At 42.8% G+C, this 17,079-nt stretch overlaps 1 protein-coding gene across 1 annotated transcript in view; it reads left to right on the top strand.

The window, feature by feature from the left end:
- adamts17 (ADAM metallopeptidase with thrombospondin type 1 motif, 17) overlaps positions 1-17,079 on the top strand; it is a 686,029-nt gene that overhangs the window by 574,213 nt on the left and 94,737 nt on the right. Inside the window, exon 20 of the mRNA XM_043677648.2 lies at positions 13,571-13,775. Coding sequence (XP_043533583.2) covers positions 13,571-13,775 — 205 coding nt within the window. The remainder of the gene's footprint in view (positions 1-13,570; positions 13,776-17,079) is intronic.

Below are 17,079 nucleotides of genomic sequence, written 5' to 3'. Positions count from 1 at the left end.
GTAAGAACAGGGAAGGTGGTAAAAGAGGGGGAGGTGAGGCATTGTTATTCAAGGACAGGTTGTTTGTGTTTTTCTCCTTGGTTTTGCTGGGTCAGTCTTGTCTAATTTTCTTCTTCAAGGACGTTTGATGAGGACTCATCTGCTGAGGTAGTATGGGCTCAGGTTAGAAACAGGAAAGGAGAGGTCACCCTGTTGGGAGTTTTCTATAAGCCTCTGAAAACTTTCGGAGATGTAGAGGAAAGGAATGCAAAAATGATTCTGAATAGGAGCGAAAGTAAGTTGTCATGGGGGCTTTAACTTTCCAAATATTGACTGGAAATGCTATAGTTTGAGTACTTTAGATGGGTCCATTTTTGTCCAATATGCGCAGGAGGGTTTCCTGACACAGTATGTAGACAGGCCAACAAGGGGCAAGCCCACATTGGATTTGGTACTGGGTAATCTACCAGGCCAGGTGTTAGATTTGGAGGTAGTTGAGCACTTTGGAGATAGTGACCACAATTCGGTTATATTTACTTTCGTGATGGAAAGGGAGAGGTATATACCGCAGGGCAAGAGTTATAGCTGGGGGAAAGGAAATTATTATGCAATTAGGCAAGATTTAGGATGCATAGGATGGGAAACTGCAGGGGATGGACTTGTTCAAGAAACAGCTAATGTGTGTCCTTGATAAGTATGTATCTGCCAGGCAGGGACGAAATGGCCAAGTGAGGGAGCCGTGGTTTACTAAAGAAGTTGAATCTCTCGTCAAAAGGAAGAAGGAGGCTTATGTAAAGATGTGACATCTCAGTTAGGGCACTTGAGTGCTACAAGTTAGCCAGGAAGGATCTAAAGAGAGAGCTAAGAAGAGGCAGGAGGAGACATGAAAAGTTTTTGGCAGGTGAGATCAAGGAAAAATCCTAAAGCTTTCTATAGGTATATCAGGAATAAAAGAATGATTCGAGTAAGATTAGGGCCAATCAAATGTAGTAGTGGGAAGTTGTGCATGGAATCCAAGGAGATAGATGAGGCGCTAAATGAATATTTTTCCTCAGTATTCACACAGGAAAAAGACAATGTTGTCGAATAGAGCTGAAAATGTGTTGCTGGAAAAGCACAGCAGGTCAGGCAGCATCCACGGAACAGGAGAATCGACGTTTCGGGCATAAGCCCTTCTTCAGGGCCGAAACGTCGATTCTCCTGTTCCCTGGATGCTGCCTAACCTGCTGCACTTTTCCAGCAACACATTTTCAGCTCTGATCTCCAGCATCTGCAGACCTCACTTTCTCCTCAATGTTGTCGAATAGAATACTGAGATACAGGCTATTAGACTAGGTGGAATTAAGGTTCATTAAGAGGAGGCATTAGCAATTCTGAAAGCGTGAAAATAGATAAGTCCCCTGGATCAGATGGGATTTATCTAAGGATTCTTTGGGAAGCCAGGGAGGAGATTGCAGAGCCCTTGGCTTTGATCCTTATGTTATCATTGTCTACAGGCGTAATGTCAGAAGACTAGAGGATAGCAAATATTGTCCCCTTGTTCAAGAAGGGGAGTAGAGACAACCCTGGTAATTATAGACCAGTGAGCCTTACTTCAGTTGTGGGTAAAGTGTTGGAAAAGGTTCTAAGAGATAGGATTTATAATCATCTAGAGAGGAATAATTTGATTAGGGATAGTCAACACAGTTTGTGAAGGGTAGGTTGTGCCTCACAAACCATATTGAGTTATTTGAGAAGGTGACCAAACAGGTGGATGAGGGTAAAGCGATTGATGTGGTGTATATGGATTTCAGTAAGGTGTTTGATAAAGTTCCCCATGGTAGGCTATTGCAGAAAATATGGAGGCATGGGATTGAGTGTGACTTAGCAGTTTGGATCAAAAATTGGCTAGTTGAATGAAGATAGAGGGTGGTAGTTGATAGGAATTCTTCAGCCTGGAGTTCAGTTACTAGTGGTGTACCACAAGGATCTGCTTTAGGGTTAGTGCTGTTTGTGATTTTTATAAATAACCTGGATGAGGGCGTAAAAGGATGGGTTAGTAAATTTGCAGATGACACTAAGGTTGGTCGAGTTGTGGACAGTGTCGAAGGATGTTGACATAGGGAGGGACATAGGTGAGCTGCAGAGCTGGGCTGAGAGGTGGCAAATGGAGTTTAATGTGGAAAAGTGTGAGGTGATTCACTTTGGAAAGAGTAACAGGAATGCAGAGTATTGGGCTAATGGTAAGATTCTTGGTAGTGTAGGTGAGCAGAGAGATCTCAGTGTCCATGTGCATAGATCCCTGAAAGTTGCCACCCAGGTTGATAGGGTTGTTAAGAAGGCATAAGATGTGTTAGCTTTTACTGGTAGAGGGATTGAGTTTCCGAGCCAGAAGGTCATGCTGCAGCTGTAAAAAAACTCTGCACTTGGTGTATTGCATATAGTTCTGGTTGCCGCACCATAGAAAGGATGTGGAAGCATTGGAAAGGATGTAGAGGAGATTTACTAGGGTGTTGCCTGGTATATGGAGGGAAGGTCTTATGTGAAAATGCTGAGGGAATTGAGGCTGTTTTCTTTAGAGAGAAGAAGGTTGAGAGATGACTTAATAGAGGCATACAAAATGATCAGAGGATTGGATAGAGTGGGCAGTGAGAGCCTTTTTCCTTGGATGATGATGGCTAGCAAGAGGGGACATAGCTTCAAACTGAGGGGTGATAGGTATAGAACAGATTTCAGAGGTAGGGGCGTGGAATGCACTGCCTGCAACAGTAGTAGCCTCACCAACTTTAAGGGCATTTAAATGGTCATTGGATAAACATATGGATGATAATGGAATATTGTAGGTTAGATGGGCTTCAGATTGGTTTCACAGGTTGATGCAACATCGAGGACCAAAGGACCAGTACTGCGCTGTAATGTTCTATGTTCTATGTTCAACCAGGCTGTGTACGTCCTGGTCACTGTAATGGAGTGGAATCCCTCCAGCTTCTTCCCCAATTTGACGTATTCCGCCGTGATAAATAAAAATAAAAAAAGCCATAAAGCATTGATTGGTCTTATATGGTTAGTACATGTTGCCTTACATGTGCCGATCATTGTCAAGCTCAGTGTTTAATGGTATGGGCAGAAATAGGGGTCCAGAGATCCTCATAACCCAGGAAAATTCCAGAAAGGTTTGGAGTTTTCACATGTATTTATACAAAAGTGTTCCTGGGAGATTAAAAGGAGTAGAATATCTAGATACAAATATGGCTTTGATCCATAATTTATATTTTAAAATTCAAAAAATATACAATACATGACCAGGATCACCTATATAAGAGACAATTAAACTTACCAGATCCTAATGGCAGTTGCTATGTACTAGCAACACAGTCCCCTAAAGCTACTCAGTAAACATGTGCAGATTAATATGATTCCAGATGACTCAGTTTCAGAAATATCACTCTGAATTAAAGTAATTAAATGGCACTTTCATTTAATGATATTTTCGGTGGATTAGTGCTAATAGTTTGACACTCAAATTTCTTGAAGGTCACGGTGTGGCAGGATGACCTAACTTTGAATTTAAAATTGATGTTGGGCAATTTTTCCATTTCTAGTCCTCTCTTTAGATAAGATTCCCTACAGTATGGAAACATTCCCTTCGGCCCAGCAAGTCCACACCGACCCTCCGAAGAGTAACCCATCAAGACTCATTCCCCTACCCTATACTTACCCCTGACTAATGTACCTAACACTATGGGCAATTGAGTATGTCCAATTCACCTAACCTGCACATCATTGGATTGTGGGAGGAAACCGGAGACCTGGAGGAAACCGATGCAGACACGGGGAGAATGTGCAAACTTCACACAGACAGTCGCCCGAGCTGGGATACCAGAAATAAGTAAAAGCACCTGGAGTTTTATCCAGAATTCTAACCATGTCAGAAGTGAGATTGTTGTAAATTAAGGCAATGAAGCCTGCTGCCTGGTTTTCACCCTGACGTCAGATTTTGTCTCCCGTTCCAAACAGAACATCATCTCTGACCTCTCTTTCCTGCCCAATGCATTATGGTGTGTCAGTTAGGGAAAGGTGGAGTAGAACAGTGCCCTCTGTCTCTGTCTGATTGTTATGACATGAAGCTGATGATCTCCAACTATATTTGAGGAAAGATATTAGCTCGGACAATTAGATTAGATTAGATTACTTACAGTGTGGAAACAGGCCCTTCGACCCAACAAGTCCACACCGACCCGCTGAAGCGCAACCCACCCATACCCCTACATTTACCCCTTTTAACCTAACACTACGGGCAATTTAGCATGGCCAATTCACCTGACCCGCACATCTTTGTGACTGTGGGAGGAAACCGGAGCACCCGGAGGAAACCCACGCAGACACGGGGAGAATGTGCAAACTCCACACAGTCAGTCGCCTGAGTCGGGAATTGAACCTGGGTCTCTGGCGCTGTAAGGCAGCAGTGCTAACCACTGTGCCACCGTGCCACCCACAATGTAGAATCTGTGTGGGTAGAATTGAGAAATGCCAGTGGCAAAAATCATTAGTGGCATCACAAAACTGCAGTGGTGATGTTGGGAATGGCATTAAACAGAAAATCAGAGATGCTTGAAGTAATTATGGGTGACTTTAATCTGCATGTATTTTGGATAAAATCAAATTAGTCACAATACCGTAGAGGAGGAATTCCTAGAGTGTACATGGGATAGTTTTCTAGACCAATACATAGAGAACAGGTCATCTTAGACTGGGTATCATGCACTGGGAAAGGAATAATTAGTAACGTAGTTGTAAGAGATCCCTTGGCGATGAGTGACTATAATATGATAGAATCGTTCATCAAAATGGAGAATGAGCTCATTTATTCTGAGACTAGGGACCTGAATATTAATAAGGGAAACAATGATGGCCTAAATAATAAGAATCACTACCGTGTGGAAACAGGCCCTTCGGCCCAACAAGTCCACACCGACCCATTCCCCTACCCTCTAGGCGCCCCTGATGAATGCACCTAACCTACACATCCCTGAACACTGCGTGCAATTTAGCGTGGCCAATTCATTGATCCTGCATATCTTTGGACTGTGGGAGGAAACCGGAGCACCCAGAGGAAACCCACGCAGACAGAGGGAGAACATGCAAACTCCACACAGACAATTGTCCAAGGCTGGGATTAAACCCGGGTCTCTGGTGCTGTGAGGCAGCTGCACACCGTACTGCACACCACTGAGCCACCGTATGGTATGAAGTGTGAGTTGGCTATGATGAATTGGGAAATGCTACTGAAAGGAAATGGTGACCAAACCATGGCTTATGAAGTAAGTTAGAGAAAGTATTAGATGCAAAAAAACAGGTAAATTGGCAAGGAAAAGCCTGAGGATTGGGAGCAGTTTTGATCAACAAAGGAGGACCAAGTGATTGATTAAGAAAGGAAGAGTTTGAGTATAAGCTTGCAGCGAACATAAACACTGACTGTAAAAGTTTCTTCAGATATGTAAACAGAAAAAGTTTGGTGAGAACTAGTGTAGGTCTGTTACAGAAACAGGGACTTTATAATTGGGGAGAAGGTGAGGACTGCAGATGCTGAGATCAGAGCTGAAAATGTGTTGCTGGAAAAGCGCAGCAGGTCAGGCAGCATCCAAGGAGCAGGAGAGTCGACACTTCGGGCATGAGCCCTTCTTCAGGAAGCTTGAGGATAAGTTGTAAATCTTTTAGGACTTAGCTGAGGAGAAATTTCTTCACCCAGAGAATGGTGAGGAATTCACTACGGCAGAAAGTGGTTGAAACCAAAACATGGTATGTTTTCAAGAAGGAGGAATACCAGCTCTTGTGGCTAAAGGGATTAAGGGACATAGGAAGATGTGGGATTAAGGTATTGAACTCAATGATCAGCCATGATTATATTGAATGCAAATAGCCTACCCTTGCTCCTATCCTATGTGCTTATATCTTTCTATTGTGATGTGTACTAAGATGTTGTAGAATTGTAGAGGTTTACAACACAGAAAAACGCCCTTCGGCCCATCGAGTCTGAGCCAGCCAAAAACAGTCACCTAACTATTCTAATCCCATTTTCCAGCACTTGGCCCATAGCCTTGTATGCCTGGGCATCACAAGACCACATCTAAGTAGTTCTTAAATGTTATATGGGCTTCTCCGCTACACCCATATAGAGAGTGAGCTCCAGGCTCCCACAATCGTCTGTGTGAAATGACTTTCACATCTTCTCAAAACCAGTGCCCTTTACCTTAAATATATTACCCCTGGTCATTGATTCCTCTATTAAGGAGAAAGATTACTTCCTGTCTATCCTGTCAATGTCTCTCATAATTTTATACATCTCCGGTCTTCTCTCTGCTGAGTCTCCTTTGCTGCAAGGATCGCAATCATAGTTTATAACTAGAACTCTCCAGCTCAGGCAATGTCCTGGTAAACCACTTCTACACCCTCATCAGCACATCAATCATGTCCCTTCTACAATGTGGATTCCAGAACTAAACACAATACTCTGTGTAGCCTAACCAGCTTGTTATACAGTTCAGCATAACCTTCCTGCTCTTAAACTCTATGTATCAGCTAATAAAAATGAAAAAACTTCACAGAGGCTAGTATTCCATCGCCAAGTCACTCTTTATTTACACATGGAAAGTCCTTGACACTGATCTAGCTTTCTCAGAGTCAGCTCTCGGGATGAACAGAACCTCCAACATTCTTGTTTATATCTGTCAGCCAGGGGTCTCTGATTGGGCCAGATTAACAGCCAAAATCAGGAAACTCATATTCTTTAAGGTCCACTCTGCTGATCTCATTACAATCACTACAAAAGACAAGTATCCCATATGCCTTTGTGTGGCTCATATAACACTGAAGAGCTCAATCAACTTTTATTACAGCCCCTGGTAACTACATATAAACATGACAGTCACAGGCATTTGTGTGTCTGATGTGTAAGCTGTGCCAATGTACTGGAGCATGTTTCCCTCAGCATGTCATTCTGCAGGAGGACAGAGCTCAGTCAGGTAGAGATTGAGAGCTTCATACCATTAAGTCATACACCATGATACAGTAATGACATCAAGAGCATGCACTTCAAAGGAATGTTGCATATCTACTGTGAGATATAACACACTTTTACCCTGCCACACCCAACAGCGCAGTTAGCAATCCTTTCATGAAACCTGTTGGATGGAGAGAGTATGCCAATGATGGGCTTCCATCTCATCTCATTGCAAGCACTTCTTCAACATAGTGGGCTGATCCCCAACATTTTCAGTCTCCTTTCCTCTTCAGTAAAGAACTGTGACTCCTCCTCCATCTCCCAGCTCCACTCCTCTTGCTCTTTCTTCCCTGTTTCTTCCTCTTCCATCACCTCCTCTTCCTATCAATGCCTCCTCATTCACTTTCTCCACCTCCTCTTCCTCCACCTTCAAGCTCTCCACCTTATTCCTTCCTTTTGCACCTCCATTAATCTCTAGGATCCCAAATTCTGCATTGCCTCTCACAATGCAAGTGAAATCTTATAGTATCGCACAAATATTGGTTGCACAAAATTCTAAGACAGCTTATTTGCCATTTTCCAAATAATTTTGTTAAAATATTGAGCATTCAACTTGTAATGTGTTGGCAAGCATGGTGCCAAGGATCTGAATGGTGTGCATGATTGAAATGACTGAAACAGTCTAAATTATGCTGTTACTGGCACTTGAGGAGAATTTATATTTGCTTCAATGTCAATTGAATAGAAAATTCTAGTATGGGCTAACCAACTGACTGATCTATCACAACTCTTCTCAACGGTTGTTCTACCAGATATAAAGCTAAATAGCATTTACAAGAGTGAAACTCGTCATTCAGCTCAAATATACCAGTGTACGTATCTAATAGAAATTTCCCAGTGCAGTTCATCTCTTGATTTCTTTCTTTTCCTTAAACACATCTATGTTATTCACCTCATTTACTTCATGATGGCAGATTCTACATTTTCACCACTTTGAGTAAAAATGTCTCTCCTGAGTTCTGTAATGGAATCATTGGTGACTATTAAATATCTCTAACCTCTGCGTTTGGAGACCCCAGCAATGGAAGCTTTTTCTCTGCATCAACCCTATCAAATCTTCTCATAATCTTAAAAGTCACGAATATGTCACCTCACCAACCTGTTTCATTTTTCCTGATAGTTACAACCTCTTAGTTTTAGTCTCATCCTTTTAAGTCTTTATTGTGTTGTATAAGGCAGCTAGCCTGAAAGGGTTAATGTAGAGGTTTTTTGAACAGTTCAGCTGACTTGTGTGTCAAGATTAGAGTGGTGCTGGAAAAGCACAGCAGATCAGGCAGCATCTGAGGAGCAGGAAAATCAACGTTTCAGGCAAAAGCCCTTCATCAGGAATGAGGCTGGGACCAGACCAAAGGGGTAGCCATGGGTATCTGCATGGACACCAGCTATGCCTGTCTCTTTGTTGGCTATGTAGAACAGTCCATTTTCCATAGTTATACCGGCACCACTCCCCACTCTTCCTCCGCTATATTGATGACTGCATCGGCACCACCTCGTGCTCCCATGAGGAGGTTGAACAGTTCATCAACTTCACCAACAATTTCCACCCCAACCTTAAATTCACCTGGACTATCTCTGATACCTCCCTCCCCTTCCTGGACCTCTCCATTTCCATCAACGACCGATTCAACACTGACATTTTTTACAAACTCACCGACTCCCACAGCTGCCTGGATTACACCTCTTCCCAACCTACCTCCTGCAAAAATGCCATCCCGTATTCCCAATTCCTCCGCCTCCGCCGTATCTGCTCCCAGGAGGACCAGTTCCATCACAGAACACACCAGATGGCCTCCTTCTTTAAAGACCATAATTTCCCCTCCCACGTGGTTGAAGATACTCTCCAATGCATCTCATTCATGTCCCGCATCTCCATCCTCAAACCCCATCCCTCCAACCGCAACAATGACAGAACCCCCTTGTTCCTCACCTTCCACCCAACCAATCTCCGCATAAACCGCATCATCCACCGACATTTCTGCCACTTAAAAACGGACCCCACCACCAGGGATATATTTCCCTCCCTACCCCTATCCACTTTCCACAAAGACAGTTCCCTCCGTGACTGCCTGGTGGTCCATGCCCTCTAACAACCCACCCTCCCCTCCTGCACCTTCTCCTGTCAGCGCAGGAATTGCAAAACCTGTGCCCACACCTCCTCCCTCACCCTGGTCCAAGGCCCCAAAGGAGGCTTCCACATCCATCAAAGTTTCACCTGCACATCCACAAATGTCATTTATTGTATCCGTTGCTCCTGATGCAGTCTCCTCTACATTGGGGAGACTGGACGCCTTTTTGCAGAAGGCTTTAGGGAACATCTCCAGGCACCCACACCAATCAACCCCACCGCCCAGTGGCTGAACATTTCAACTCCCCCTCCCACTCTGCTGAGGACATGCAGGTCCTGGGCCTCCGCCACCACCACTCCCTCACCACCTGACGCCTGGAGGAAGAACGCCTCATCTTCCGCCTCGGAACACTTCAACCCCATGGCATCAATGTGGACTTCAACAGTTTCCTCATTTCCCCTCCCCCCACCTTACCCCAGTTCCAAACTGCCAGCTCAGCACCACCCTCATGACCTGTCATACTTGCCAGTCTTCCTTCCCACCTATAAGCTCCACCTTCCTCTCTGACCTATCACCTTTATCCCCACCTCCATCCACCTACTGCAGTCTTAGCTACCTTCTCCCCAGCCCCACTCCCCTCCCATTTATCCCTCCACCCCAGAGACTGTCTGCCTCATTCCTAATGAAGGGCTTTTGCCCGAAATGTCAATTTTCCTGCTCGTCGGATGCTGCCTGAACTGTTGTGCTTTTCCAGCACCACTCTAATCTTGAGTTAGACTCTGTTGGCTGTAATCCCCAGGATATGGAAGATTGTTCTTATCAGACATGCAGTACGACTCATCTTGTAATAGAGTTATCTAGTCTTATTCAACTGTAACCTGCTATCCTATTAACAATATAGTAGATCTTTCTTGTTACTCCAGTACTGAGACTTCCATGTGGTTTTGGTCATCCTTCTAAAGTAAGCCTTAGAGAAGAACCGATGTCAGGTCTGCTCCATCATTGATGATGGATGATCTTTGAGCTTAATGCTCCTTTCCAGCACAGTCTCCGTAGCTTCCACAGCCCTGTGGGGTAAAGAATTTCTGAAAATTCGGCGAAAGTGAGGACTGCAGATGCTGGAACCGCACACCGCCCGAATTCTAAGAATTCCCCAACCTTTAAGTGAAGAAATTCTCTGCTGTATTCAATCACCTGCCTCTGGTTTAAAACTCAGCAGCAATGGGGAACACCCTCTCTACATCCACCTTTTCACACTTGTAAGTCTCAATTAGGTCATCTTTTATTCTATAAGATGTAGGTGTAAAAATGGGCCATTTAGCAAGGATCATGTAAAAATCATATTACCAAAATTTGAAGGTGCCAGTGTTGGACTGGAGTGAACGAGGTCAGAAGTCACACAACACCAAGTTATAGACAAACTGGTTTATTTGAAATCATAAGCTTTCGGAACACTGCTGCTTCCATCCCAAACATATTAAAGAAGCCACCCCCTCCCCCAAGGACATGCCCTGTGTATACACAGGATCTGTTCAGACGAGGAGGAATCCGACAGACACTGAAATATGCTGGAAGACGCCCTCATAAGAATGGGATGCAGTGCTCAACTCATCAATCGCAAGTTCCAACGTACCACGAAAAACCACAATGACCTCCTCAGAAAACAGACACAGACATGACGGATAGAGTACCCTTCATCATCCAGTCCTTCCCTGGAGTGGAGAAACTATGCAATGTTCTTCACAGCCTTCAACATGTCCTTGATGATGACGAACATCTCACCAAGATCACCACTTCTCACCTTCAAATAGCTGCCAAATCCTAAACAGACCTTTGCAGCAAACTACCCAGCCTTCAGGACAACATCAACCACAACACGACACAACCCTGCCACAGCAACGTCTGTAAGACATGTCAGATCATCGACATGGATGCTACCATCACACGTGGGAATGCCATCCACCACGTACATGGCAAATACTCCTTAGCTTGGCAAATGTTATCTATATCATATACTGCAGGCAAGGATGTCCTGAGGCATAGTATATTGGCAAGGCCATGCAAACGCTACAATAGCGGATAAATGGATACTGAGCAATAATCATAAAATTATTACAATGTGAAAGCAGGCTATTTGGCCCATCAAACCCACACCGACTCTCTGAAGGGTATCCCATACTGACCCTTCCTCCTCCCTATCTCTGTAACCCTGCATTTCCCATGGCTAATCCACCTAGCCTGCACGTGTCTGGACGCTATGGGCAATTCAGCACAGGTCAGTTAACCTAACATACACATCTTTGCACTGAGAGAGGAAACCGGGGCACCCGGAGAAAACCCATGCAGACATTGGGAGAATATGCAAACTCCATACAGATAGTCACCTGAGGTTGGAATCAAATCCAGGTCCCTGGCGTTGTGAGGCAGAAGTGCTAACCACTGAGCCACTGTGTTGCCCACTTGCCAAACAGGAATGTTCCCTCCCAGTCAAAGAACACTTCAGCGATCAAGGACATTCAGCTCCTGATCTTCAGCTAAGTGTCCTCCAAGGCAGCTTTCCAGATAGAAAACAACCCACAGAATTGCCAAGTAGAAATCGATAGACAAGGTCTGCCCCACGAAGACATCCTCACCTGTGATCTTGGGTTCATTGTCACGCCACAAGTATCCCCACCATACTGTTTTGTATTTGTAAAATCTTCCTTACTGTTGTCTTTTAACACCATCACCTTGATAAGATGTTATGATCTCACTACCTTAATTAGTTTGTACAATTTTGGATTACTTGTTACTTTGGTTAGACCCTCAGAATGCGACTCTTATACCCAGCATGTCATTCCAGCCATTTGGTTTGTTTCCAGCACTAACATACTTTAAAATTTTTGTAAATATCTCTCTGTCTCAATTAATCAGAATATAGGTCATCCCTTCACTTGCTAAACATTTATTAACACTTTACTCACACCATCTGACACTTTTGATCACCTGCAGAGACTTACTATTCAGCCTGTCAATATTCCACTCTCACCATTTTGTATGATCTTTTGATCTCTCTGCCCCTAAATTCCGTGCCTGTGTGATTTTTTTTAAATCACTTCACCTGACGAAGGAGCACTGTTCTAAAAGCTTGTGATTTCAAATAAACCAGTTGGACTATAACCTGGTGTCATGTGATTTCTGACCTCATATTGCCAAAACAGGGCTTCAGGCTGCATAGTATAGTGCTTCCAATCTCTCAAACCATCTCTATAAAATGAAGCTAAAGCCACTTCTCTCCTTTCTCAACATTAAAGTACAAAATATAAAATCAACTTAGTTATAATTGTTTTCAGTACTTGCTAATTGCTTACTGTGTGTGAATGCTAACTTTTAGTGACTCCTAACATGCATACCTGGGCCACCTGCATTTACCAACCAATCACCTGTTAAGAAATATTCTGCCTCTCTCTCTGGTGTTCTCTGCTAAAGTGAATAACTTCACATGTATTCTCATTATGGCTTGGATTTTCTGATGGCCAGATCATTGCTTCTGTAGCATTGGTGGGAGTTGTGCAAAGGGCATTGTGGAATCCCAGGCCTAGCAAATCTTGTCAGGTAATTGAAGATTCCACTGGGCAATTCCCCAAAAGTCTGGCACCCTCTGAAAGTGCCCATGTAAATTGGAGAATTTAGTTGCAGTTAAGTTAATAGCTGCCCAGGAAAACTTAGACATATAAAAATCTAATCTAACTCCTGAGTGACGACTAAACTGACCCCCCCCCCCCGCCCTCACCCCACAACCTACCACACACACTGCGGGGTAGGGGGAAGTCTACCTCTGGCCAATTAAGCTTGTCCACTGAAGGGCCGCATGCCACTGGTCCTGGGGCCCATCATTCAATAATACAATGCTTCATTGAACAACTGGAAAGCATGTGTAATAAGGGCACTGAAAGGGACCCTGAAATCCTCTCTTCCAGACAACTGGTGAAATAACTATCACCTGCAATAAACATTGCCTTTCTTATCAAAGGAGTCCTCTTTCCTCTTCTAAACAGAAGGTACCTTTTCACGATTGTCATATTTACGTGTACTGGGCCTGAGAGTCTGCTGGTGCTTTAACCTGTGCCTTCTCACGGCAGTTTATCCCTGCCATTAGTGACTTACCATTGCTTTTCACTCATCAGGACAGGTAAAGAGGATACCTCAACGGGGAAGGGAATCAAACCTGTGGTATTGATGTTATTCTGAACAATGTGGTAGTCATGTAAGCAAATGAGCTAACCTGCCCCATACTTCATATCTTTCTACACTGAAATTAATTTGCTATTCTGCACGTTTTGTAATGCTTATACTTTGCATGATTTGTGAGCTCTTTCTGTATTTCTAACAACTCAAATGGAAATAAATTTTCAGCACCGAAGGCACTCAGTTGGTCCACTGAACTTTTTAATGAGAAAAGTTTGGACATGCTTTAACATATTAAAATGGGTTTCTTTTCCCGCAGCTGGGTGGGAGGCGACTGGACTCCATGCTCCAGCACCTGTGGAAAAGGCACTCAGTTTCGGAATGTGACTTGTGTCTATCAGCTACAAAATGGCACATATTTCAAGACAAGAAATCTCTACTGTCTTGGTCCAAGGCCATCTACAGTACAGGGCTGTGAAGGGCGTGATTGTCTAACCCTGTGGGAAGCCTCAGACTGGTCTAAGGTATGTGCTTCTCAATATCACGACTGGACAGATGAATTCGTATTAGCACTCTGAAATGCTAATGATGAATCTTATTTGTCACTGCATAACATCATTGTGTTTGCAAGAAAATAAGTTCTTTGTCAATCCTTAGACGGTCTGCACTCATTGGCAAAGTTTCGGAGATTATACATGAAAACTCACGTTCAATTCTTATAACACTGTTTGTGACATTGCAAAGTTAAAGCATAAATCTGTATTTAATTTTGTCATGTTAGCACATTTCCAATATTTCTATAACATTATTGACATATAGGAAAGATATTTCCATTTTTTACTCTTTACTGTGCATAGTGTACAATTTCAATCATCTTATTAAGGAGGAAAAACAGGTTTGGAAGGTTCACTCAACTGATTATCTATTGAGGAAAGGTTGGACAGGCTAGGCACTGTATTTATTGGAGTTTAGACGAATGACAGGTAATCTCAATGAGACATTTGACACATCCTGAGGAAACTCTGACAGAGTAAATGCTGTAAGGATGTTTTCCCTTATGTGAGAAATTGAACTGGGATCACACTTTAAATGTAATGGGTGTCCCACTTAAAATATAAAAGAGGAGAAATGTCTTTAGAACTGTTCTCAGAGAATGGTAGAAGCCAAGTCCCTGAAGACTTTGAAGACATTGGTAGATAGTCACAACAAATCTGATGCTGCCACCAGTTCAGTTATGATCTTATTGAAATAGGCTTGAGGGGCTGAATGGCCTACTCCTCCTAGTTGTAATTTTGTAAGCGTGTTTACAGTTCTGGAGGGCTGATTCCCTCGCAACAGCAGTCAATGTAAGCAGAAGTTCAACTTGGGTCTATGAAAGCCAAGTCCAGGGAGCTTCTCCAGGAGTTTGATAGCTACAATTATCAAATTTAAGGGCATTCCAAAAAATGATTTAAACTCACCTGCTATTTTTTAGTGACGTTGTAGATTTGTTAGTCACCAGTCGTAAAAGAATGGAGAATCAGCGGGCACAGTTTTGTTTTGCAAAGGATGCAAGTATGAGCTGAGAAAAAAAAAAACAAATGAGTGGGTTTGGAATGCACTGCCTCAAAGTGTGATGGAAGCAGATTCAATTGAGACATTCGAGAGCCAATAATTATTTGTATAGAAAGAATATGCATGATTCTGGGGAGAAGTTAGGAGTTGGACACAAAGTCAAAATGTTCAGGGAGCCAGTACAGACGCAAAGGGTTTTATGCAGCCTAATAATTCTGGGATTCTCTTCCCTCAGATCCTTAGATTCTGATTAAACATTTTCTTATTCCTTAGCCTCATGCCAATTGTTCTTCCATGTAATTCGGATTTCCAGCACTCCATGCCTTTTTCATTTTTGATATTTTGTGAGATACTGGCTCACCTGAATGAAGGAAAACTGTCCAGTAATAGCCATTCCTTTTTGGGAGTGGCAGTACTAGGTGACTAAGTAAAGAAGTAGGATCTTTGGAGGTCCAACATAGAGAAATGATGGAAGAATATATTCAGAGAATAATACATCACAGGGCATTGTTCAATCCTTTGTACCTGGCTCAGTTTTCTAAAAGAGCTAGTGTACACCTGTGTTCCCCATAGCCCTGTCAGTGATTATTTTCCAGTTTCATTTTTGCAAGTTACAGCTGAATCTGCTTCCACTGCACTTTCAGACAGTGTTCAACATTGCAACAAATCACTATGTAAAACAGTAAGTTCTTCTCATCATTGTCTACCTGACATTTCTACAATTTCTCTGAATTTTGTGTCCTCTAGTTGCTGACTGTCCTGTCAGTGGAAGTTTGTAGAATTGTACAAAGTTCCTAAAGCAGACTCCCCTAAAATGCTCTGTCCAAGAAATTCATTTGGCCTTCAGTGATTTGGGTGTACTAAACACCTATTTTCAGTTGTTTTAAAAAAATGCCCCCCTTTATGTCATAATTACATTGCTTTTAAGTGATTTTATTTTTGTTAATTTAATCAGGATAATGCTAGTGCAGCCATGAAAGGTAATAGAAATGACAATTACGATCAATTCCTTTTTTGTAACAATTTGTAATACAGGAACTAACACTTGACCACATTGTAACATTCAGCAGACAAGCAGTTGCAAGAATTTGCTATATTCGACCCCTCCAAAACGTTAGTTGCATAAAATTTTGTGTTAGAACAAGAGCAGAGCTACTTGTATGGTTTTTAGAAGGTTTAGAAATAAATATATAATTATTTTTTAAAATTTAGAAATTGTAGAAGAGCAGTTCCTGGTTCAAAATTAGTTGAAGAGGGCAAACAAAGACAGAAGCAAGCTCTAAGCAGAAATGAACTGTTAAACTATACTGCTAAAACGTGAACTAAACTACACTTGGTCGATATAGCCGGGGACTCTTGAGTAGTCAAGAACTGTTAGATGACTCTATGCTGTTAGAACTCAAGAAAAAGGCAATTAATTGTTTAAGTTAGCACCTAGAAAAGTACAGAAGTTATGTGTCACTAATAGTTCAGTACTGCTGTAATTGAAGGTGAAGGGAACCCAAAAGCATTATTACTTGGTGCAACTGAGCCAAATTAGAGCTCAGAAAACAAACTCAATGACAATACTTAAGCAGCATCCAAGGAGCAGGAGAATCGATGTTTCAGGCATAAGCCCTTCATCAAGATTAGGTCAGAGAAAGTGAGGACTGCATATGAAGGACTTATGCCCAAAACATCGATTCTCCTGCTCCTCAGATGCTGACTTGCTGTGTTTTTCCAGTTCCAAACTGTTGACTCTGATCTCCAGCATCTTCAGTCCTGACTTTCTCCTTAGTGACAATACTGCCTTGCTGAAGCATACTGTTTGTGCAAAGTTGGAGAAATGCTAGCATGCAATTTCCAAGCATCCGGGCAGTATAGTCTCAAGAAAGCAAGATGAAGCACCAGAACATGAACAATCATTGAAACAGTCCATGATGTTTTTTAATGGAATTTGAAGACAGATGTTTTAATGACAATGGACCCAGCACTGATTCTTGTGGCACACTACTGGTCACAAGCGTCCAATCTGAAAAGCTACCGTCCACCACACCCTCTGTCTTCTACCTTCGAGCCGGTCCTGGGGAGTGTTGCTGGACTGCAGGTTCATAGTTCCTTGAAAGTAGAGTCAGAGGTAGATAGGATAGTGAAGAAGGCATTTGATATGCTTTCCTTTATTGGTCAGAGCATTGAGTATAGGAGTTGGAAGGTCATGTTGCAGCTCTACAGGACATTGTAGGATACAGTGTAGGATAGATAGGCTTCAGATTGGTTCCACAGGTCGGTGCAACA

Source organism: Chiloscyllium plagiosum, unplaced genomic scaffold, assembly GCF_037043375.1.
Source record: "Chiloscyllium plagiosum isolate Xiang-an unplaced genomic scaffold, Cpla_swu_hap1 HiC_scaffold_39, whole genome shotgun sequence".
Taxonomy (NCBI): domain Eukaryota; kingdom Metazoa; phylum Chordata; class Chondrichthyes; order Orectolobiformes; family Hemiscylliidae; genus Chiloscyllium; species Chiloscyllium plagiosum.
The sequence above is the reverse complement of the archived record's forward strand: the minus strand, read 5'-3'. Positions and strand labels throughout refer to the sequence as shown.